Genomic DNA, 25,461 nt, shown 5'->3' on the forward strand with positions numbered 1-25,461 from the left:
CACTGCACATCTATAGTATATACTGCCCCCTACAGGTCTGTCCCCACTGCACATCTATAGTATATACTACCCCTACAGGCCTGTCCCCACTGTACATCTATAGTATATACGGCCCCTACAGGCCTGTCCCCACTGCACATCTATAGTATATACTGCCCCCTAAGGCCTGTCCCCACTGTACATCTATAGTATATACTGCCCCCTACAGGCCTTTCCCCACTGCACATCTATAGTATATACTGCCCCCTACAGGCCTGTCCCCACTGCACATCTATAGTATATTCTGCCCCCTAAGGCCTGTCCCCACTGCACATCTATAGTATATACTGCCCCCTACAGGCCTGTCCCCACTGTACATCTATAGTATATACTGCCCCCTACAGGCCTGTCCCCACTGCACATCTATAGTATATACTACCCCCTACAGGCCTGTCCCCACTGCACATCTATTGTATATACTGCCCCCTACAGGCCTGTCCCCACTGCACATCTATAGTATATTCTGCCCCCAAAGGCCTGTCCCCACTGCACATCTATAGTATACACTGCCCCCTAAGGCCTGTCCCCACTGCACATCTATAGTATATACTGCCCCCTACAGGCCTGTCCCCACTGCACATCTATAGTATATACTGCCCCCTACAGGCCTGTCCTCCACTGCACATCTATAGTATATACTGCCCCCTACAGACCTGTCCCCACTGTACATCTATAGTATATACTGCCCCCTACAGGCCTGTCCCCACTGCACATCTATAGTATATTCTGCCCCCAAAGGCCTGTCCCCACTGCACATCTATAGTATATACTGCCCCCTACAGGCCTGTCCCCACTGCACATCTATAGTATATACTGCCCCCTACAGGCCTGTCCTCCACTGCACATCTATAGTATATACTGCCCCCTAAGGCCTGTCCCCACTGTACATCTATAGTATATACTGCCCCCTACAGGCCTTTCCCCACTGCACATCTATAGTATATACTGCCCCCTACAGGCCTGTCCCCACTGCACATCTATAGTATATTCTGCCCCCTAAGGCCTGTCCCCACTGCACATCTATAGTATATACTGCCCCCTACAGGCCTGTCCCCACTGTACATCTATAGTATATACTGCCCCCTACAGGCCTGTCCCCACTGCACATCTATAGTATATACTGCCCCCTACAGGCCTGTCCCCACTGCACATCTATAGTATATACTACCCCTACAGGCCTGTCCCCCACTGCACATCTATAGTATATACTGCCCCCTACAGGCCTGTCCCCACTGTACATCTATAGTATATACGGCCCCTACAGGCCTGTCCCCACTGCACATCCATAGTATATACTGCCCCCTAAAGACCTGTCCCCACTGCACATCTATAGTATATACTGCCCCCTACAGGCCTGTCCCCCACTGCACATCTATAGTATATACTGCCCCCTACAGGCCTGTCCCCACTGCACATCTATAGTATATACTGCCCCCTACAGGCCTGTCCCCACTGTACATCTATAGTATATACTGCCCCCTACAGGCCTGTCCCCACTGCACATCTATAGTATATACTACCCCCTACAGGCCTGTCCCCACTGCACATCTATAGTATATACTGCCCCCTACAGGCCTGTCCCCACTGTACATCTATAGTATATACTGCCCCCTACAGGCCTGTCCCCACTGTACATCTATAGTATATACTGCCCCCTACAGGCCTGTCCCCACTGCACATCTATAGTATATACTACCCCCTACAGGCCTGTCCCCACTGCACATCTATAGTATATACTGACCCCTACAGGCCTGTCCCCACTGCACATCTATAGTATATTCTGCCCCCTAAGGCCTGTCCCCACTGCACATCTATAGTATACACTGCCCCCTAAGGCCTGTCCCCACTGCACATCTATAGTATATACTGCCCCCTACAGGCCTGTCCCCACTGCACATCTATAGTATATACTGCCCCCTACAGGCCTGTCCCCACTGCACATCTATAGTATATTCTGCCCCCTAAGGCCTGTCCCCACTGCACATCTATAGTATATACTGCCCCCTACAGGCCTGTCCCCACTGCACATCTATAGTATATACTGCCCCCTACAGGCCTGTCCCCCACTGCACATCCATAGTATATACTGCCCCCTACAGGCCTGTCCCCCACTGTACATCTATAGTATATACTGCCCCCTACAGACCTGTCCCCACTGCACATCTATAGTATATACTGCCCCCTACAGGCCTGTCCCCACTGCACATCCATAGTATATACTGCCCCCTACAGGCCTGTCCCCACTGCACATCTATAGTATATACTGCCCCCTACAGGCCTGTCCCCACTGCACATCCATAGTATATACTGCCCCCTACAGGCCTGTCCCCCACTGCACATCTATAGTATATACTGCCCCCTACAGGCCTGTCCCCCACTGCACATCTATAGTATATACTGCCCCCTACAGGCCTGTCCCCACTGCACATCTATAGTATATACTGCCCCCTACAGGCCTGTCCCCCACTGTACATCTATAATATATACTGCCCCCTACAGGCCTGTCCCCACTGCACATCTATAGTATATACTGCCCCCTACAGACCTGTCCACCACTGTACATCTATAGTATATACTACCCCCTACAGGCCTGTCCCCACTGTACATCTATAGTATATACTGCCCCCTACAGACCTGTCCACCACTGTACATCTATAGTATATACTACCCCCTACAGGCCTGTCCCCACTGTACATCTATAGTATATACTGCCCCCTACAGACCTGTCCACCACTGCACATCTATAGTATATACTGCCCCCTACAGGCCTGTCCCCACTGCACATCTATAGTATATACTGCCCCCTACAGGCCTGTCCCCACTGCACATCTATAGTATATACTGCCCCCTACAGACCTGTCCACCACTGTACATCTATAGTATATACTGCCCCCTACAGGCCTGTCTCCCACTGCACATCTATAGTATATACTGCCCCTACAGGCCTGTCTCCCACTGCACATCTATAGTATATACTGCCCCATACAGACCTGTCCACCACTGTACATCTATAGTATATACTGCCCCCTACAGACCTGTCCCCCACTGCACATCCATAGTATATACTGCCCCCTACAGGCCTGTCCCCACTGCACATCTATAGTATATACTGCCCCCTACAGGCCTGTCCCCCACTGCTCATCTATAGTATATACTGCCCCCTACAGGCCTGTCCCCCACTGCACATCCATAGTATATACTACCCCCTACAGGCCTGTCCCCACTGCACATCTATAGTATATACTGCCCCCTACAGGCCTGTCCCCCACTGCTCATCTATAGTATATACTGCCCCCTACAGGCCTGTCCCCCACTGCACATCCATAGTATATACTACCCCCTACAGGCCTGTCCCCACTGCACATCTATAGTATATACTGCCCCCTACAGGCCTGTCCCCACTGCACATCTATAGTATATACTGCCCCCTACAGGCCTGTCCCCACTGCACATCTATAGTATATACTGCCCCCTAAGGCCTGTCCCCACTGTACATCTATAGTATATACTGCCCCCTACAGGCCTGTCCCCACTGCACATCTATAGTATATACTGCCCCCTACAGGCCTGTCCCCACTGTACATCTATAGTATATACTGCCCCCTACAGGCCTGTCCCCACTGCACATCTATAGTATATACTGCCCCCTACAGACCTGTCCACCACTGTACATCTATAGTATATACTACCCCCTACAGGCCTGTCCCCACTGTACATCTATAGTATATACTGCCCCCTACAGACCTGTCCACCACTGTACATCTATAGTATATACTGCCCCCTACAGGCCTGTCCTCACTGCACATCTATAGTATATACTGCCCCCTACAGGCCTGTCCCCACTGCACATCTATAGTATATACTGCCCCCTACAGACCTGTCCTCCACTGCACATCTATAGTATATACTGCCCCCTACAGACCTGTCCACCACTGTACATCTATAGTATTTACTGCCCCCTACAGGCCTGTCTCCCACTGCACATCTATAGTATATACTGCCCCCTACAGGCCTGTCTCCCACTGCACATCTATAGTATATACTGCCCCATACAGACCTGTCCACCACTGTACATCTATAGTATATACTGCCCCCTACAGGCCTGTCCCCACTGCACATCTATAGTATATACTGCCCCGTACAGACCTGTCCCCACTGCACATCTATAGTATATACTGCCCCCTACAGGCCTGTCCCCACTGCACATCTATAGTATATACTGCCCCCTACAGGCCTGTCCCCACTGCACATCTATAGTATATACTGCCCCCTAAGGCCTGTCCCCACTGTACATCTATAGTATATACTGCCCCCTAAGGCCTGTCCCCACTGTACATCTATAGTATATACTGCCCCCTACAGGCCTGTCCACCAATGTACATCTATAGTATATACTGCCCCCTACAGGCCTGTCCCCACTGCACATCTATAGTATATACTGCCCCCTACAGGCCTGTCCCCCACTGTACATCTATAGTATATACTGCCCCCTACAGGCCTGTCCCCACTGTACATCTATAGTATATACTGCCCCCTACAGACCTGTCCACCACTGTACATCTATAGTATATACTACCCCCTACAGGCCTGTCCCCACTGTACATCTATAGTATATACTGCCCCCTACAGACCTGTCCACCACTGTACATCTATAGTATATACTGCCCCCTACAGGCCTGTCCCCACTGCACATCTATAGTATATACTGCCCCCTACAGGCCTGTCCCCACTGCACATCTATAGTATATACTGCCCCCTACAGACCTGTCCACCACTGTACATCTATAGTATATACTGCCCCCTACAGGCCTGTCCCCACTGCACATCTATAGTATATACTGCCCCCTACAGACCTGTCCACCACTGTACATCTATAGTATATACTGCCCCCTACAGGCCTGTCCCCACTGCACATCTATAGTATATACTGCCCCCTACAGGCCTGTCCCCACTGCACATCTATAGTATATACTGCCCCCTACAGACCTGTCCCCACTGCACATCTATAGTATATACTGCCCCCTACAGGCCTGTCCCCACTGCACATCCATAGTATATACTACCCCCTACAGGCCTGTCCCCACTGCACATCCATAGTATATACTGCCCCCTACAGGCCTGTCCCCACTGCACATCCATAGTATATACTACCCCCTACAGGCCTGTCCCCACTGCACATCTATAGTATATACTGCCCCCTACAGACCTGTCCACCACTGCACATCTATAGTATATACTGCCCCCTACAGACCTGTCCCCCACTGCACATCTATAGTATATACTGCCCCCTACAGGCCTTTCCCCACTGCACATCTATAGTATATACTGCCCCCTACAGGCCTGTCCCCCACTGCACATCCATAGTATAAACTACCCCCTACAGGCCTGTCCCCCACTGTACATCTATAGTATATACTACCCCCTACAGGCCTGTCCCCTGCACAGCACATCTATAGTATATACTGCCCCCTACAGACCTGTCCCCACTGTACATCTATAGTATATACTGCCCCCTACAGACCTGTCCACCACTGTACATCTATAGTATATACTGCCCCCTACAGGCCTGTCCCCACTGCACATCTATAGTATATACTGCCCCCTACAGGCCTGTCCTCCACTGCACATCCATAGTATAAACTACCCCCTACAGGCCTGTCCCCCACTGCACATCTATAGTATATACTGCCCCCTACAGGCCTGTCCCCACTGCACATCTATAGTATATACTGCCCCCTACAGGCCTGTCCCCACTGCACATCTATAGTATATACTGCCCCCTACAGACCTGTCCCCACTGCACATCTATAGTATATACTGCCCCCTACAGGCCTGTCCCCACTGCACATCCATAGTATATACTACCCCCTACAGGCCTGTCCCCACTGCACATCCATAGTATATACTGCCCCCTACAGGCCTGTCCCCACTGCACATCCATAGTATATACTACCCCCTACAGGCCTGTCCCCACTGCACATCTATAGTATATACTGCCCCCTACAGACCTGTCCACCACTGCACATCTATAGTATATACTGCCCCCTACAGACCTGTCCCCCACTGCACATCTATAGTATATACTGCCCCCTACAGGCCTTTCCCCACTGCACATCTATAGTATATACTGCCCCCTACAGGCCTGTACCCCACTGCACATCCATAGTATAAACTACCCCCTACAGGCCTGTCCCCCACTGTACATCTATAGTATATACTACCCCCTACAGGCCTGTCCCCTGCACAGCACATCTATAGTATATACTGCCCCCTAGAGACCTGTCCACCACTGTACATCTATAGTATATACTGCCCCCTACAGGCCTGTCCCCACTGCACATCTATAGTATATACTGCCCCCTACAGGCCTGTCCCCCACTGCACATCCATAGTATAAACTACCCCCTACAGGCCTGTCCCCCACTGCACATCTATAGTATATACTGCCCCCTACAGGCCTGTCAACCACTGTACATCTATAGTATATACTGCCCCCTACAGGCCTGTCCCCCACTGTACATCTATAGTATATACTGCCCCCTACAGGCCTGTCCCCACTGCACATCTATAGTATATGCTGCCCCCTACAGGCCTGTCCCCACTGCACATCTATAGTATATACTGCCCCCTAAGGCCTGTCCCCACTGCACATCTATAGTATATACTGCCCCCTAAGGCCAGTCCCCACTGCACATCCATAGTATATACTGCCTCCTACAGGCCTGTCCCCACTGTACATCTATAGTATATACTACCCCCTACAGGCCTGTCCCCCACTGTACATCTATAGTATATACTACCCCCTACAGGCCTGTTCCCCACTGCACATCTATAGTATATACTGCCCCCTACAGGCCTGTCCCCACTGTACATCTATAGTATATACTACCCCCTACAGGCCTGTCCCCCACTGTACATCTATAGTATATACTACCCCCTACAGGCCTGTCCCCCACTGCACATCTATAGTATATACTACCCCCTACAGGCCTGTCCCCACTGCACATCTATAGTATATACTACCCCCTACAGGCCTGCCCCCCACTGTACATCTATAGTATATACTACCCCCTACAGGCCTGTCCCCCACTGTACATCTATAGTATATACTACCCCCTACAGGCCTGTCCCCCACTGTACATCTATAGTATATACTACCCCCTACAGGCCTGTCCCCCACTGCACATCTATAGTATATACTGCCCCCTACAGGCCTGTCCCCACTGTACATCTATAGTATATACTACCCCCTACAGGCCTGTCCCCACTGTACATCTATAGTATATACTGCCCCCTACAGACCTGTCCCCCACTGTACATCTATAGTATATACTACCCCCTACAGGCCTGTCCCCCACTGCACATCTATAGTATATACTGCCCTCTACAGGCCTGTCCCCACTGCACATCCATAGTATATACTGCCCCCTAAAGACCTGTCCCCACTGCACATCTATAGTATATACTGCCCCCTAAGGCCTGTCCCCACTGCACATCTATAGTATATACTGCCCCCTACAGGCCTGTCCCCCACTGTACATCTATAGTATATACTACCCCCTACAGGCCTGTCCCCACTGTACATCTATAGTATATACTGCCCCCTACAGACCTGTCCCCCACTGTACATCTATAGTATATACTACCCCCTACAGGCCTGTCCCCCACTGTACATCTATAGTATATACTACCCCCTACAGGCCTGTCCCCCACTGTACATCTATAGTATATACTGCCCCCTACAGGCCTGTCCCCACTGTACATCTATAGTATATACTACCCCCTACAGGCCTGTCCCCCACTGTACATCTATAGTATATACTGCCCCCTACAGGCCTGCCCCCCACTGTACATCTATAGTATATACTGCCCCCTACAGGCCTGTCCCCACTGTACATCTATAGTATATACTACCCCCTACAGGCCTGTCCCCCACTGTACATCTATAGTATATACTACCCCCTACAGGCCTGTCCCCCACTGTACATCTATAGTATATACTACCCCCTACAGGCCTGTCCCCCACTGTACATCTATAGTATATACTGCCCCCTACAGGCCTGTCCCCACTGTACATCTATAGTATATACTACCCCCTACAGGCCTGTCCCCCACTGTACATCTATAGTATATACTACCCCCTACAGGCCTGTCCCCCACTGCACATCTTTAGTATATACTACCCCCTACAGGCCTGTCCCCCACTGCACATCTATAGTATATACTGCCCCCTACAGGCCTGTCCCCACTGCACATCTATAGTATATACTGCCTCCTACCGACCAGTCCCCACTGCACATCTATAGTATATACTGCCCCCTACAGGCCTGTCCCCCACTGCTCATCTATAGTATATACTACCCCCTACAGGCCTGTCCCCACTGCACATCCATAGTATATACTGCCCCCTACAGGCCTGTCCCCCACTGCACATCTATAGTATATACTGCCTCCTACAGGCCTGTCCCCCACTGCACATCCATAGTATATACTGCCCCCTACAGGCCTGTCCCCCACTGCACATCTATAGTATATACTAGCTCCTATAGGCCTGTCCCCACTGCACATCTATAGTATATACTGCCCCCTACAGGCCTGTCCCCCACTGCACATCTATAGTATATACTGCCCCCTACAGAGCTGTACAGCACTGTAGATCTATAGTATATACTACCCCCTACAGGCCTGTCCCCACTGCACATCTATAGTATATACTGCCCCCTACAGGCCTGTCCCCCACTGCTCATCTATAGTATATACTACCCCCTACAGGCCTGTCCCCACTGCACATCCATAGTATATACTGCCCCCTACAGGCCTGTCCCCCACTGCACATCTATAGTATATACTGCCCCCTACAGGCCTGTCCCCACTGCACATCTATAGTATATACTGCCTCCTACAGGCCTGTCCCCCACTGCACATCCATAGTATATACTGCCCCCTACAGGCCTGTCCCCCACTGCACATCTATAGTATATACTAGCTCCTATAGGCCTGTCCCCACTGCACATCCATAGTATATACTGCCCCCTACAGACCTGTCCACCACTGTACATCTATAGTATATACTGCCCCCTACAGGCCTGTCCCCACTGCACATCTATAGTATATACTGCCCCCTACAGGCCTGTCCCCACTGCACATCTATAGTATATACAGCCCCCTAGAGGCGTCTATCCACTGCACATCTATAGTATATACTGCCCCCTACAGGCCTGTCCCCACTGCACATCCATAGTATATACTGCACCCTACAGGCCTGTCCCCACTGCACATCTATAGTATATACTACCTCCTATAGGCATGTCCCCACTGCACAACTATAGTATATACCGCCCCCTACAGGCGTCTCCCCACTGCACATCTATAGTATATACTGCCCCCTACAGGCCTGTCCCCCACTGCACATCTATAGTATATACTGCCCCCTACAGGCCTGTCCCCCACTGCACATCTATAGTATATACTGCCCCCTACAGGCCTGTCCCCCACTGCACATCTATAGTATATACTGCCCCCTACAGGCCTGTCCCCACTGCACATCTATAGTATATACTACCCCCTACAGGCCTGTCCCCAAAGCACATCCATAGTATATACTGCCCCCTACAGGCCTGTCCCCCACTGCACATGCTTCAAGAATCTTTCAGGTCACATGAGATTGTCAGGTCATGTGACTGGGTAGCCACAAGCAAATGGTCTCAAGAGAGCAAGACACATGGGCAAGTGGCATGCTTCTGAGAGGCCCCATACTGTGTGTGGGGGGAATGTAATGTGAGGACATCATACTGTGTGTGGGGGGAATGTACTGTGAGGACATCATACTGTGTGTGGGGGGAATGTACTGTGAGGACATCATACTGTGTGTGTGGGGAATGTACTGTGGGGACATCATACTGTGTGTGGGGGGAATGTACTGTGAGGACATCATACTGTGTGTGGGGGGAATGTACTGTGGGGACATCATACTGTGTGTGGGGGAATGTACTGTGAGGACATCATACTGTGTGTGGGGGAATGTACTCTGAGGACATCATACTGTGTGTGGGGGAATGTACTGTGATGACATCATACTGTGTGTGGGGGCAATGTACTGTGATGACATCATACTGTGTGTGGGGGGAATGTACTGTGAGGACATCATACTGTGTGTGGGGGGAATGTACTGTGAGGACATTGTACTGTGAGGACATCATACTGTGTGTGTGGGGGAATGTACTGTGAGGCCATCATACTGTGTGTGGGGGAATGTACTGTGAGGACATCATACTGTGTGTGGGGGAATGTACTGTGAGGACATCATACTGTGTGTGGGGGGAATGTACTGTGGGGACATCATACTGTGTGTGGGAGAATGTACTGTGAGGACATCATACTTTGTGTGTGGGGAATGTACTGTGAGGACATCATACTGTGTGTGGGGGGAATGTACTGTGAGGACATCATACTGTGTGTGGGGGGAATGTACTGTGAGGACATTATACTGTGTGTGGAGGAATGTACTGTGAGGACATCATACTGTGTGGGGGGAATGTACTGTGAGGACATCATACTGTGTGTGTGGGGGAATGTGCTGTGAGGACATCATACTGTGTGTGGGGGAATGTAATGTGAGGACATCATACTGTGTGTGGGGGGAATGTACTGTGAGGACATCATACTGTGTGTGGGGGGAATGTACTGTGAGGACATCATAGTGTGTGGGGGGGGGGAATGTACTGTGAGGACATTATACTGTGTGTGGGGGGAATGTACTGTGAGGACATCATAGTGTGTGTGGGGGGAATGTACTGTGGGGACATCATACTGTGTGTGGGGGGAATGTACTGTGAGGACATCATACTGTGTGTGGAGGAATGTACTGTGAGGACATCATACTGTGTGTGTGGGGGGAATGTACTGTGGGGACATCATACTGTGTGTGGGGGGAATGTACTGTGAGGACATCATAGTGTGTGTGGGGGGAATGTACTGTGGGGACATCATACTGTGTGTGGGGGGAATGTACTGTGAGGATATCATACTGTGTGTGGAGGAATGTACTGTGAGGACATCATACTGTGTGTGGGGGGAATGTACTGTGGGGACATCATACTGTGTGTGGGGGGAATGTACTGTGGGGACATCATACTGTGTGTGGGGGGAATGTACTGTGAGGACATCATACTGTGTGTGGGGGGAATGTACTGTGGGGACATCATACTGTGTGTGGGGGAATGTACTGTGGGGACATCATACTGTGTGTGTGTATGGGGGAATGTAATGTGGGGACATCATACTGTGTGTGGGGGAATGTACTGTGGGGACATCATACTGTGTGGGGGGGGGGATGTACTGTGGGGACATCATACTGTGTGGGGGGGAATGTACTGTGAGGACATCATACTGTGTGTGGGGGAATGTACTGTGGGGACATCATACTGTGTGTGTGTATGGGGGAATGTACTGTGGGGACATCATACTGTGTATGGGGGAATGTACTGTGGGGACATCATACTGTGTGGGAGGGAATGTACTGTGAGGACATCATACTGTGTGTGGGGGGAATGTACTGTGGGGACATCATACTGTGTGTGGGGGGGAATGTACTGTGAGGACATCATACTGTGTGTGGGGGGAATGTACTGTGAGGACATCATACTGTGTGTGGGGGGAATGTACTGTAAGGACATCATACTGTGTGTGGGGGGAATGTACTGTGGGGATATCATACTGCGTGTGGGGAGGAATGTACTGTGAGGACATCATACTGTGTGTGGGGGGAATGTACTGTGAGGACATCATACTGTGTGTGGGGGGAATGTACTGTGAGGACATCATACTGTGTGTGGGGGGAATGTACTGTGAGGACATCATACTGTGTGTGGGGGGAATGTACTGTAAGGACATCATACTGTGTGGGGGAATGTACTGTGGGGACATCATACTGTGTGTGGGGAGGAATGTACTGTGAGGACATCATACTGTGTGTGGGGGGAATGTACTGTGAGGACATCATACTGTGTGTGGGGGGAATGTACTGTGAGGACATCATACTGTGTGTGGGGGGAATGTACTGTGAGGACATCATACTGTGTGTGGGGGGAATGTACTGTGAGGACATCATACTGTGTGTGGGGGAATGTACTGTGAGGACATCATACTGTGTGTGGGGGAATGTACTGTGAGGACATCATACTGTGTGTGGGGGGAATGTACTGTGAGGACATCATACTGTGTGTGGGGGAATGTACTGTGAGGACATCATACTGTGTGTGGGGGGATGTACTGTGAGGACATCATACTGTGTGTGGGGGAATGTACTGTGAAGACATCATACTGTGTGTGTGGGGGAATGTACTGTGTGTGGGGACCATGATATGAACACTAGGAGCAATATTTCTGTGTAATTGCATATACAGATGGGTTGAGGTCAGGACTGTGGCTTAGTATACAATAGCCGGTGCAGTCGGGGGCTGTGTAGCATTTGTGCCTCTGTCTTGATTGTCCAGCTGTGATTTCTTAGGCAGTGTATAGAGTGTCAGCTCCTGTGGGACAGAACTGTTCCTTGTGGACAAGTCTCTGGCTGTTCGTGCCATACTACAGCCCCATCACCCAATACTTGTATACTACAGCCCCATCACCCAATACTTGTATACTACAGCCCCATCACCCAATACTTGTATACTACTTCCCCATCATGCATCATATTTACGTTGCTTTCTCATCATATAATATCTGACTGTAAAGTGTACATATATATACTTCTTACCCCAGCGGGTTAGCTTCTCGGCCAGGGAGGTGTACACCTGACTCATTAGAAGGATGAGAACTAAATTCACCATCGAGCTGCTGATATTAGCGATGTTCCCGGCCTGAAAACGAAAACCACCATTAACAGGAGCGAGAATCACCCTCATGAATAGGGGACGATATATTACTGGGGCGGCACGCAGTGTCCCTTATATTACTGGGGAGGCACGCAGTGTCCCTTATATTACTGGGGCGGCACGCAGTGTCCCTTATATTACTGGGGCGGCATGCAGTGTCCCTTATATTACTGGGGCGGCATGCAGTGTCCCTTATATTACTGGGGAGGCACGCAGTGTCCCTTATATTACTGGGGCGGCACGCAGTGTCCCTTATATTACTGGGGCGGCATGCAGTGTCCCTTATATTACTGGGGAGGCACGCAGTGTCCCTTATGTTACTGGGGTGGCACGCAGTGTCCCTTATATTACTGGGGCGGCACGCAGTGTCTCTTATATTACTGGGGCGGCACGCAGTGTCCCTTATATTACTGGGGCGGCACGCAGTGTCTCTTATATTACTGGGGAGGCACGCAGTGTCCCTTATGTTACTGGGGTGGCACGCAGTGTCCCTTATATTACTGGGGCGGCACGCAGTGTCTCTTATATTACTGGGGCGGCATGCAGTGTCCCTTATATTACTGGGGCGGCACGCAGTGTCCCTTATATTACTGGGGCGGCACGCAGTGTCTCTTATATTACTGGGGCGGCATGCAGTGTCCCTTATATTACTGGGGCGGCACGCAGTGTCTCTTATATTACTGGGGCGGCACGCAGTGTCTCTTATATTACTGGGGCGGCACGCAGTGTCCCTTATATTACTGGGGCGGCACGCAGTGTCCCTTATATTACTGGAGCGGCACGCAGTGTCCCTTATATTACTGGGGCGGCACGCAGTGTCCCTTATATTACTGGGGCGGCACGCAGTGTCCCTTATATTACTGGGGCGGCACACAGTGTCCCTTATATTACTGGGGCGGCACGCAGTGTCCCTTATATTACTGGGGCGGCACGCAGTGTCCGTTATATTAATGGGGAGGCACGCAGTGTCTGTTATATTAATGGGGAGGCACGCAGTGTCCCTTATATTACTGGGGCGGCACGCAGTGTCCCTTATATTACTGGGGCGGCACGCAGTGTCCCTTATATTACTGGGGCGGCACGCAGTGTCCCTTATATTACTGGGGCGGCACGCAGTGTCCCTTATATTACTGGGGCGGCACGCAGTGTCCCTTATATTACTGGGGCGGCACGCAGTGTCCCTTATATTACTGGGGTGCGGCACGCAGTGTCCCTTATATTACTGGGGCGGCACGCAGTGTCCCTTATATTACTGGGGGGCGGCATGCAGTGTCCCTTATATTACTGGGGTGCGGCACGCAGTGTCCAATATATTACTGGGGCGGCACGCAGTGTCCATTATATTAATAGGGCGGCTCGCAGTGTCTGTTATATTACTGGGGCGGCACGCAGTGTCCCTTATGTTACTGGGGCGGCACTCAGTGTCCCTTATATTACTGGGGCGGCATGCAGTGTCCCTTATATTACTGGGGCGGCTCGCAGTGTCTCTTATATTACTGGGGCGGCACGCAGTGTCCCTTTTATTACTGGGGTGGCACACAATGTCCTTTATATTACTGGGGCAGCACGCAGTGTCCCTTATATTACTGGGGTGCGGCACGCAGTGTCCCTTATATTACTGGGGTGCGGCACGCAGTGTCCCTTATATTACTGGGGTGCGGCACGCAGTGTCCCTTATATTACTGGGGCGGCACGCAGTGTCCCTTATATTACTGGGGTGCAACACGCAGTGTCCCTTATATTACTGGGGGGCGGCATGCAGTGTCCCTTATATTACTGGGGTGCGGCACGCAGTGTCCCTTATATTACTGGGGTGCAACACGCAGTGTCCCTTATATTACTGGGGCGGCACGCAGTGTCCCTTATATTACTGGGGGGCGGCACGCAGTGTCCCTTATATTACTGGGGGGCGGCACGCAGTGTCCCTTATATTACTGGGGTGCGGCACGCAGTGTCCCTTATATTACTGGGGCGGCTCGCAGTGTCCCTTCTATTACTGGGGCGGCACGCAGTGTCCCTTATACCACTAAGTCAACATGGAGTGTCACTTATGCTACTGGGGAGGCACGCAGTGTCCCTTATATTACTGGGGAGGCACGCAGTGTCCCTTATATTACTGGGGTGCGGCACGCAGTGTCCCTTATATTACTGGGGCGGCACGCAGTGTCCCTTATATTACTGGGGTGCGGCACGCAGTGTCCCTTATATTACTGGGGCAGCACGCAGTGTCCCTTAAATTACTGGGGTGGCACGCAGTGTCCCTTATATTACTGGGGAGGCACGCAGTGTCCCTTATATTACTGTGGAGGCACGCAGTGTCCCTTATATTACTGGGGCGGCACGCAGTGTCCCTTATATTACTGGGGCGGCATGCAGTGTCCCTTAAATTACTGGGGTGGCACGCAGTGTCCCTTATATTACTGGGGTGGCACGCAGTGTCCCTTATATTACTGGGGAGGCACGCAGTGTCCCTTATATTACTGGGGCGGCACGCAGTGTCCCTTATGTTAATGGGGCGGCACGCAGTGTCCCTTGTGTTACTGGAGCGGCACGCAGTGTCCCTTATATTACTGGGGCGACACGCAGTGTCCCTTATATTACTGGGGCGGCACGCAGTGTCCCTTATGTTACTGGGGCGGCACGCAGTGTCCCTTATATTACTGGGGCGGCATGCAGTGTCCCTTATATTACTGGGGTGGCACGCAGCGTCCCTTATATTACTGGGGCGGCACGCAGTGTCCCTTATATTACTGGGGCGGCACGCAGTGCCCCTTATATTACTGGGGCGGCACGCAGTGTCCCTTATATTACTGGGGCGGCACGCAGTGTCCCTTATATTACTGGGGCGGCACGCAGTGTCCCTTATATTACTGGGGCGGCACGCAGTGTCCCTTATATTACTGGGGCGGCACGCAGTGTCCCTTATATTACTGGGGCGGCACGCAGTGTCCCTTATATTACTGGGGCGGAACGCAGTGTCCCTTATATTACTGGCGAGGCACTCAGTGTCCCTAAACCACTAAGTCAACATGCAGTGTCCCTTATATTACTGGGGCGGCACGCAGTGTCCCTCATATAACTGGGGCGGCACGCAGTGTCCCTTATATTACTGGGGCGGCACGCAGTGTCCATTATATTACTGGAGCGGCACGTAGTGTCCATTATATTACTGGAGCGGCACGCAGTGTCCATTATATTACTGGAGCGGCACGCAGTGTCCATTATATTACTGGGGCGGCACGCAGTGTCCATTATATTACTGGAGCGGCACGCAGTGTCCGTTATATTACTGGGGCGGCACACAGTGTCCGTTATATTACTGGGGCGGCACACAGTGTCCGTTATATTACTGGGGCGGCACACAGTGTCCGTTATATTACTGGGGCGGCACACAGTGTCCGTTATATTACTGGGGCGGCACACAGTGTCCCTTATATTACTGGGGCGGCATGCAGTGTCTGATATATTACTGGGGCGGCACGCAGTGTCCATTATATTACTGGAGCGGCACACAGTGTCCGTTATATTACTGGGGCGGCACACAGTGTCCCTTATATTACTGGGGCGGCATGCAGTGTCTGTTATATTACTGGGGCGGCACGCAGTGTCCATTATATTACTGGAGCGGCACACAGTGTCCGTTATATTACTGGGGTGGCACGCAGTGTCCCTCATATTATTGGGGTGGCACGCAGTGTCCATTATATTACTGGGGCGGCACGCAGTGTCGCTTATATTACTGGGGCGGCACGCAGTGTCCCTTATATTACTGGGGCGGCACGCAGTGTCCCTTATATTACTGGGGAGGCACGCAGTGTCTCTTATATTACTAGAGAGGCACGCAGTGTCCCTTATATTACTGGGGCGGCACGCAGTGTCCCTTATATTACTGGGGAGGCACGCAGTGTCCCTTATATTACTGGGGCGGCACGCAGTGTCCCTTATATTACTGGGGAGGCACGCAGTGTCCCTTATATTACTGGGGAGGCATGCAGTGTCCATTATATTACTGGGGCGGCACGCAGTGTCCCTTATATTACTGGGGAGGCACGCAGTGTCCCTTATATTACTGGGGCGGCACGCAGTGTCCCTTATATTACTGGGGCGGCACGCAGTGTCCCTTATATTACTGAGGAGGCACGCAGTGTCCCTTATATTACTGGGGAGGCACGCAGTGTCCCTTATATTACTGGGGAGGCACGCAGTGTCCCTTATATTACTGGGGCGGCACGCAGTGTCCCTTATACCACTAAATCAACACGAAGTGTCCCCTATGCTACTGGGGAGGCATGCAGTGTCCCTTATATTACTGGGGAGGCACGCAGTGTCCCTTATATTACTGGGGAGGCACGCAGTGTCCCTTATATTACTGGGGAGGCATGCAGTGTCCCTTATATTACTGGGGAGGCACGCAGTGTCCCTTATATTACTGGGGAGGCACGCAGTGTCCCTTATACCACTAAGTCAACATGCAGTGTCCCTTATATTACTGGGCGGCACGCAGTGTCCCTTATGTTAAAGGGGCGGCACGCAGTGTCCCTTATATTACTGGGGCGGCTCGCAGTGTCTGTTATATTACTGGGGCGGCACGCAGTGTCTGTTATATTACTGAGGCGGCATGCAGTGTCCCTTATATTACTGGGGCGGCTCGCAGTGTCCCTTATATTACTGGGGCGGCTCGCAGTGTCCCTTATATTACTGGGGAGGCACGCAGTGTCCCTTATATTACTGGGGAGGCACGCAGTGTCCCTTATATTACTGTGGAGGCAAGCAGTGTCCCTTATATTACTGGGGCGGCACGCAATGTCCCTTATATTACTGGGGGGCGGCACGCAGTGTCCCTTATATTACTGGGGCGGCTCGCAGTGTCCCTTATATTACTGAGGCAGCACACAGTGTCCCTTATATTACTGGGGCGGCACGCAGTGTCCCTTATACCACTAAGTCAACATGGAGTGTCACTTATGCTACTGGGGAGGCACGCAGTGTCCCTTATATTACTGGGGAGGCACGCAGTGTCCCTTATATTACTGGGGCGGCACGCAGTGTCCCTTATATTACTGGGGTGCGGCACGCAGTGTCCCTTATATTACTGGGGCGGCTCGCAGTGTCCCTTATATTACTAAGGCAGCACGCAGTGTCCCTTAAATTACTGGGGTGGCACGCAGTGTCCCTTATATTACTGGGGAGGCACGCAGTGTCCCTTATATTACTGTGGAGGCAAGCAGTGTCCCTTATATTACTGGGGCGGCACGCAGTGTCCCTTATGTTAATGGGGCGGCACGCAGTGTCCCTTATGTTAATGGGGAGGCACGCAGTGTCCCTTATGTTAATGGGGCGGCATACAGTGTCCCTTGTGTTACTGGGGCGGCACGCAGTGTCCATTATTTTACTGGGGCGGCACGCAGTGTCCATTATATTAATGGGGCGGCTCGCAGTGTCTGTTATATTACTGGGGCGGCACGCAGTGTCCCTTATGTTACTGGGGCGGCACGCAGTGTCCCTTATATTACTGGGGCGGCATGCAGTGTCCCTTATATTACTGGGGTGGCACGCAGTGTCCCTTATATTACTGGGGCGGCACGCAGTGTCCCTTATATTACTGGGGCGGCACGCAGTGTCCCTTATATTACTGGGGCGACACGCAGTGTCCCTTATATTACTGGCGCGGCACGCAGTGTCCCTTATATTACTGGGGCGGCACGCAGTGTCCCTTATATTACTGGCGAGGCACGCAGTGTCCCTAAACCACTAAGTCAACATGCAGTGTCACTTACGCTACTGGGGAGGCACGTAGTGTCCCTTATATTACTGGGGCGGCATGCAGTGTCCCTCATATAACTGGGGCGGCACGGTACGCAGTGTCCATTATATTACTGGGGCGGCACGCAGTGTCCCTTATATTACTGGGGCGGCACGCAGTGTCCCTTATATTACTGGGGCGGCACGCAGTGTCCCTTATATTACTGGGGCGACACGCAGTGTCCCTTATATTACTGGGGCGACACGCAGTGTCCCTTATATTACTGGGGCGACACGCAGTGTCCCTTATATTACTGGGGCGGCACGCAGTGTCCCTTATGTTAATGGGGAGGCACGCAGTGTCCCTTATGTTACTGGATAGGCACGCAGTGTCTGTTATATTACTGGGGCGGCACGCAGTGTCCATTATATTACTGGAGCGGCACGCAGTGTCCATTATATTACTGGAGCGGCACGCAGTGTCCGTTATATTACTGGGGCGGCACGCAGTGTCCCTTATATTACTGGGGCGGCACGCAGTGTCCCTTATATTACTGGGGCGGCACGCAGTGTCCCTTATGTTAATGGGGAGGCACGCAGTGTCCCTTATGTTAATGGGGCGGCATACAGTGTCCCTTGTGTTACTGGAGCGGCTCGCAGTGTCCATTATATTACTGGGGCGGCACGCAGTGTCCATTATTTTACTGGGGCGGCACGCAGTGTCCATTATATTAATGGGGCGGCTCGCAGTGTCTGTTATATTACTGGGGCGGCACGCAGTGTCCCTTATGTTACTGGGGCGGCACGCAGTGTCCCTTATATTACTGGGGCGGCATGCAGTGTCCCTTATATTACTGGGGCGGCACGCAGTGTCCCTTATATTACTGGGGCAGCACGCAGTGTCCCTTATATTACTGAGGCGGCACGCAGTGTCCCTTATATTACTGGGGCGGCACGCAGTGTCCCTTATATTACTGGCGAGGCACGCAGTGTCCCTAAACCACTAAGTCAACATGCAGTGTCCCTTATATTACTGGGGCGGCACGCAGTGTCCCTTATGTTAATGGGGAGGCACGCAGTGTCCCTTATGTTACTGGATAGGCACGCAGTGTCTGTTATATTACTGGGGCGGCACGCAGTGTCCATTATATTACTGGAGCGGCACGCAGTGTCCATTATATTACTGGAGCGGCACGCAGTGTCCGTTATATTACTGGGGCGGCACGCAGTGTCCCTTATATTACTGGGGCGGCACGCAGTGTCCCTTATATTACTGGGGCGGCACGCAGTGTCCCTTATATTACTGGGGCGGCACGCAGTGTCCCTTATGTTAATGGGGAGGCACGCAGTGTCCCTTATGTTACTGGAGCGGCACGCAGTGTCTGTTATATTACTAGGGTGGCACGCAGTGTCCCTTATATTACTGGGGCGACACGCAGTGTCCCTTATATTACTGGGGCGGCACGCAGTGTCCCTTATGTTACTGGGGCGGCACGCAGTGTCTCTTATATTACTGGGGCGGCACGCAGTGTCCCTTATATTACTGGGGCGGCACACAGTGTCCGTTATATTACTGGGGCGGCACGCAGTGTCCATTATATTACTGGAGCGGCACGCAGTGTCCCTTATATTACTGGGGCGGCACGCAGTGTCCATTATATTACTGGGGCGGCACGCAGTGTCCATTATATTACTGGGGCGGCACGCAGTGTCCATTATATTACTGGAGCGGCACACAGTGTCCGTTATATTACTGGGGCGGCACGCAGTGTCCATTATATTACTGGAGCGGCACACAGTGTCCGTTATATTACTGAGGCGGCATGCAGTGTCCCTCATATTACTGGGGTGGCACGCAGTGTCCATTATATTACTGGGGCGGCACGCAGTGTCCCTTATATTACTGGGGCGGCACGCAGTGTCCATTATATTACTGGGGCGGCACGCAGTGTCCCTTATATTACTGGGGCGGCCTGCAGTGTCCCTTATATTACTGGGGAGGCACGCAGTGTCCCTTATATTACTGGGGCGGCACGCAGTGTCTCTTATATTACTAGAGAGGCACGCAGTGTCCCTTATATTACTGGGGCGGCACGCAGTGTCCCTTATATTACTGGGGCGGCACGCAGTGTTCCTTATATTACTGGGGCGGCACGCAGTGTCCCTTATATTACTGGGGCGGCACGCAGTGTCTCTTATATTACTAGAGAGGCACGCAGTGTCCCTTATATTACTGGGGCGGCACGCAGTGTTCCTTATATTACTGGGGCGGCACGCAGTGTCCCTTATATTACTGGGGCGGCACGCAGTGTCCCTTATATTACTGGGGCGGCACGCAGTGTCCCTTATATTACTGGGGCGGCACGCAGTGTCCCTTATATTACTGGCGAGGCACGCAGTGTCCCTAAACCACTAAGTCAACATGCAGTGTCACTTATGCTACTGGGGAGGCACGTAGTGTCCCTTATATTACTGGGGCGGCACGCAGTGTCCCTCATATAACTGGGGCGGCACGGTACGCAGTGTCCATTATATTACTGGGGCGGCACGCAGTGTCCCTTATATTACTGGGGCGGCACGCAGTGTCCCTTATATTACTGGGGCGGCACGCAGTGTCCCTTATATTACTGGGGCGTCACGCAGTGTCCCTTATATTACTGGGGCGACACGCAGTGTCCCTTATATTACTGGGGCGGCACGCAGTGTCCCTTATGTTAATGGGGAGGCATGCAGTGTCCCTTATATTACTGGGGCGGCACGCAGTGTCCCTTATGTTAATGGGGAGGCACGCAGTGTCCCTTATGTTACTGGGGCGGCATGCAGTGTCCCTTATATTACTGTGGAGGCATGCAGTGTCTGCTATATTACTGGGGTGGCACGCAGTGTCCCTTATATTACTGGGGCGGCACGCAGTGTCCCTTATATTACTGGGGCGACACGCAGTGTCCCTTATATTACTGGGGCGGCACGCAGTGTCCCTTATGTTAATGGGGAGGCACGCAGTGTCCCTTATGTTACTGGAGCGGCACGCAGTGTCTGTTATATTACTGGGGCGGCACGCAGTGTCCATTATATTACTGGAGCGGCACGCAGTGTCCATTATATTACTGGAGCGGCACGCAGTGTCCATTATATTACTGGAGCGGCACGCAGTGTCCATTATATTACTGGAGCGGCACACAGTGTCCGTTATATTACTGGGGCGGCACGCAGTGTCCATTATATTACTGGAGCGGTACACAGTGTCCGTTATATTACTGGAGCGGTACACAGTGTCCGTTATATTACTGGGGCGGCACGCAGTGTCCCTCATATTACTGGGGTGGAACGCTCTGTATCTTATATTACTGGGGCGGCACGCAGTATCCCTTATGTTACTGGGGCGGCACGCAGTGTCCCTTATATTACTGGGGCAGCACCCAGTGTCCTTTATATTACTGGGGCGGCACGCAGTGTCCCTTATATTACTGGGGCGGCACGCAGTGTCCTTTATATTACTGGGGCGGCACGCAGTGTCCCTTATATTACTGGGGCGGCACGCAGTGTCCCTTATGTTACTGGGGCGGCACGCATTGTCCTTTATATTACTGGGGCGGCACGCAGTGTCCCTTATATTACTGGGGCGGCACGCAGTGTCCCTTATATTACTGGGGCGGCACGCAGTGTCCCTTTTGTTACTGGGGCGGCACCCAGTGTCCCTTATATTACTGGGGCGGCACGCAGTGTCCCTTATATTACTGGGGCGGCACGCAGTGTCCCTTATATTACTGGGGCGGCACGCAGTGTCCCTTATGTTACTGGGGCGGCACGCAGTGTCCCTTATATTACTGGGGTGGCACGCAGTGTCCCTTATATTACTGGGGCGGCACCCAGTGTCCCTTATATTACTGGGGCGGCACACAGTGTCCCTTATATTACTGGGGCGGCATGCAGTGTCCCTTATATTACTGGGGCGGCACGCAGTGTCCCTTATATTACTGGGGCGGCACGCAGTGTCCCTTATATTACTGGGGCGGCACGCAGTGTCCCTTATATTACTGGGGCGGCACGCAGTGTCTCTTATATTACTGGGGAGGCACGCAGTATCCCTTATATTACTGGGGCGGCACGCAGTGTCCCTTATATTACTGGACGGTACACAGTGTCCCTTATATTACTGGGGCGGCACGCAGTGTCCCTTATATTACTGGGGCGGCACGCAGTGTCCCTTATATTACTGGGGCGGCACGCAGTGTCTCTTATATTACTGGGGAGGCACGCAGTATCCCTTATATTACTGGGGCGGCACGCAGTGTCCCTTATATTACTGGGGCGGCACGCAGTGTCTCTTATATTACTGGGGAGGCACGCAGTATCCCTTATATTACTGGGGCGGCATGCAGTGTCCCTTATATTACTGGGGCGGCACGCAGTGTCCCTTATATTACTGGGGCGGCACGCAGTGTCCCTTATATTACTGGGGCGGCACGCAGTGTCCCTTATATTACTGGGGCGGCACGCAGTGTCCCTTATATTACTGGGGCGGCACGCAGTGTCCCTTATATTACTGGGGCGGCACGCAGTGTCTCTTATATTACTGGGGAGGCACACAGTATCCCTTATATTACTGGGGCGGCACGCAGTGTCCCTTATATTACTGGGGCGGCACGCAGTGTCTCTTATATTACTGGGGAGGCACGCAGTATCCCTTATATTACTGGGGCGGCACGCAGTGTCCCTTATATTACTGGGGCGGCACGGCACGGCACGTAGTGTCCCTTATATTACTGGGGCGGCATACAGTGTCCCTTATATTACTGGGGCGGCATGCAGTGTCTCTTATATTACTGGGGAGGCACGCAGTATCCCTTATATTACTGGGGCGGCACGCAGTGTCCCTTATATTACTGGGGCGGCACGGCACGTAGTGTCCCTTATATTACTGGGGCGGCACGCAGTGTCCCTTATATTACTGGGGCGGCATGCAGTGTCTCTTATATTACTGGGGAGGCACGCAGTGTCTGTTATATTACTGGGGCGGCACGCAGTGTCCCTTATATTACTGGGGCAGCACGCAGTGTCTGTTATATTACTGGGGCGGCACGCAGTGTCCCTTATATTACTGGGGCGGCACGCAGTGTCTCTTATTTTACTGGGGAGGCACGCAGTATCCCTTATATTACTGGGGCGGCACGCAGTGTCCCTTATATTACTGGGGCGGCACGGCACGTAGTGTCCCTTATATTACTGGGGCGGCATACAGTGTCCCTTATATTACTGGGGCGGCATGCAGTGTCTCTTATATTACTGGGGCGGCACGCAGTGTCCCTTATATTACTGGGGCGGCACGCAGTGTCCCTTATATTACTGGGGCGGCACGCAGTGTCTCTTATATTACTGGGGAGGCACACAGTATCCCTTATATTACTGGGGCGGCACGCAGTGTCCCTTATATTACTGGGGCGGCACGCAGTGTCTCTTATATTACTGGGGAGGCACGCAGTATCCCTTATATTACTGGGGCGGCACGCAGTGTCCCTTATATTACTGGGGCGGCACGGCACGGCACGTAGTGTCCCTTATATTACTGGGGCGGCATACAGTGTCCCTTATATTACTGGGGCGGCATGCAGTGTCTCTTATATTACTGGGGAGGCACGCAGTATCCCTTATATTACTGGGGCGGCACGCAGTGTCCCTTATATTACTGGGGCGGCACGGCACGTAGTGTCCCTTATATTACTGGGGCGGCACGCAGTGTCCCTTATATTACTGGGGCGGCATGCAGTGTCTCTTATATTACTGGGGAGGCACGCAGTGTCTGTTATATTACTGGGGCGGCACGCAGTGTCCCTTATATTACTGGGGCAGCACGCAGTGTCTGTTATATTACTGGGGCGGCACGCAGTGTCCCTTATATTACTGGGGCGGCACGCAGTGTCTCTTATTTTACTGGGGAGGCACGCAGTATCCCTTATATTACTGGGGCGGCACGCAGTGTCCCTTATATTACTGGGGCGGCACGGCACGTAGTGTCCCTTATATTACTGGGGCGGCATACAGTGTCCCTTATATTACTGGGGCGGCATGCAGTGTCTCTTATATTACTGGGGAGGCACGCAGTATCCCTTATATTACTGGGGCGGCACGCAGTGTCCCTTATATTACTGGGGCGGCACGTAGTGTCCCTTATATTACTGGGGCGGCACGTAGTGTCCCTTATATTACTGGGGCGGCACGTAGTGTCCCTTATATTACTGGGGCGGCACGCAGTGTCCCTTATATTACTGGGGCGGCATGCAGTGTCTCTTATATTACTGGGGAGGCACGCAGTAGTGTCCCTTATATTACTGGGGCGGCACGCAGTGTCCCTCATATTACTGGGGCGGCACGCAGTGTCCCTCATATTACTGGGGCGGCACGCAGTGTCCCTTATATTACTGGGGCGGCACGCAGTGTCCCTTATATTACTGGGGCGGCATGCAGTGTCCCTTATATTACTGGGGCGGCACGCAGTGTCCCTTATATTACTGGGGCGGCACGCAGTGTCCCTTATATTACTGGGGCGGCACGCAGTGTCCCTTATATTACTGGGGCGGCACGCAGTGTCCATTATATTACTGGGGCGGCACGCAGTGTCCCTTATATTACTGGGGCGGCAAACAGTGTCCCTTGTATTACTGGGGTGGCACGCAGTAGTGTCCCTTATATTACTGGGGCGGCACGCAGTGTCCGTTATATTACTGAGGCAGCACGCAGTGTCCCTTATGTTACTGGAGCGGCACGCAGTGTCCCTTATATTACTGGGGAGGCTCGCAGTGTCCGTTCT

General features: G+C 52.1%; 1 protein-coding gene across 3 annotated transcripts in view; it reads right to left on the reverse strand.

The window, feature by feature from the left end:
• Window positions 1-25,461, reverse strand: part of ANO7 (anoctamin 7) — a 154,736-nt gene that overhangs the window by 90,683 nt on the left and 38,592 nt on the right. For all 3 annotated transcript variants that reach the window (XM_075327885.1, XM_075327886.1, XM_075327884.1), the window contains exon 15: window positions 12,794-12,896. In XM_075327885.1, coding sequence (XP_075184000.1) covers window positions 12,794-12,896 — 103 coding nt within the window. The remainder of the gene's footprint in view (window positions 1-12,793; window positions 12,897-25,461) is intronic.

This window comes from Anomaloglossus baeobatrachus, chromosome 11 (genome assembly GCF_048569485.1).
Source record: "Anomaloglossus baeobatrachus isolate aAnoBae1 chromosome 11, aAnoBae1.hap1, whole genome shotgun sequence".
Lineage (NCBI taxonomy): Eukaryota > Metazoa > Chordata > Amphibia > Anura > Aromobatidae > Anomaloglossus > Anomaloglossus baeobatrachus.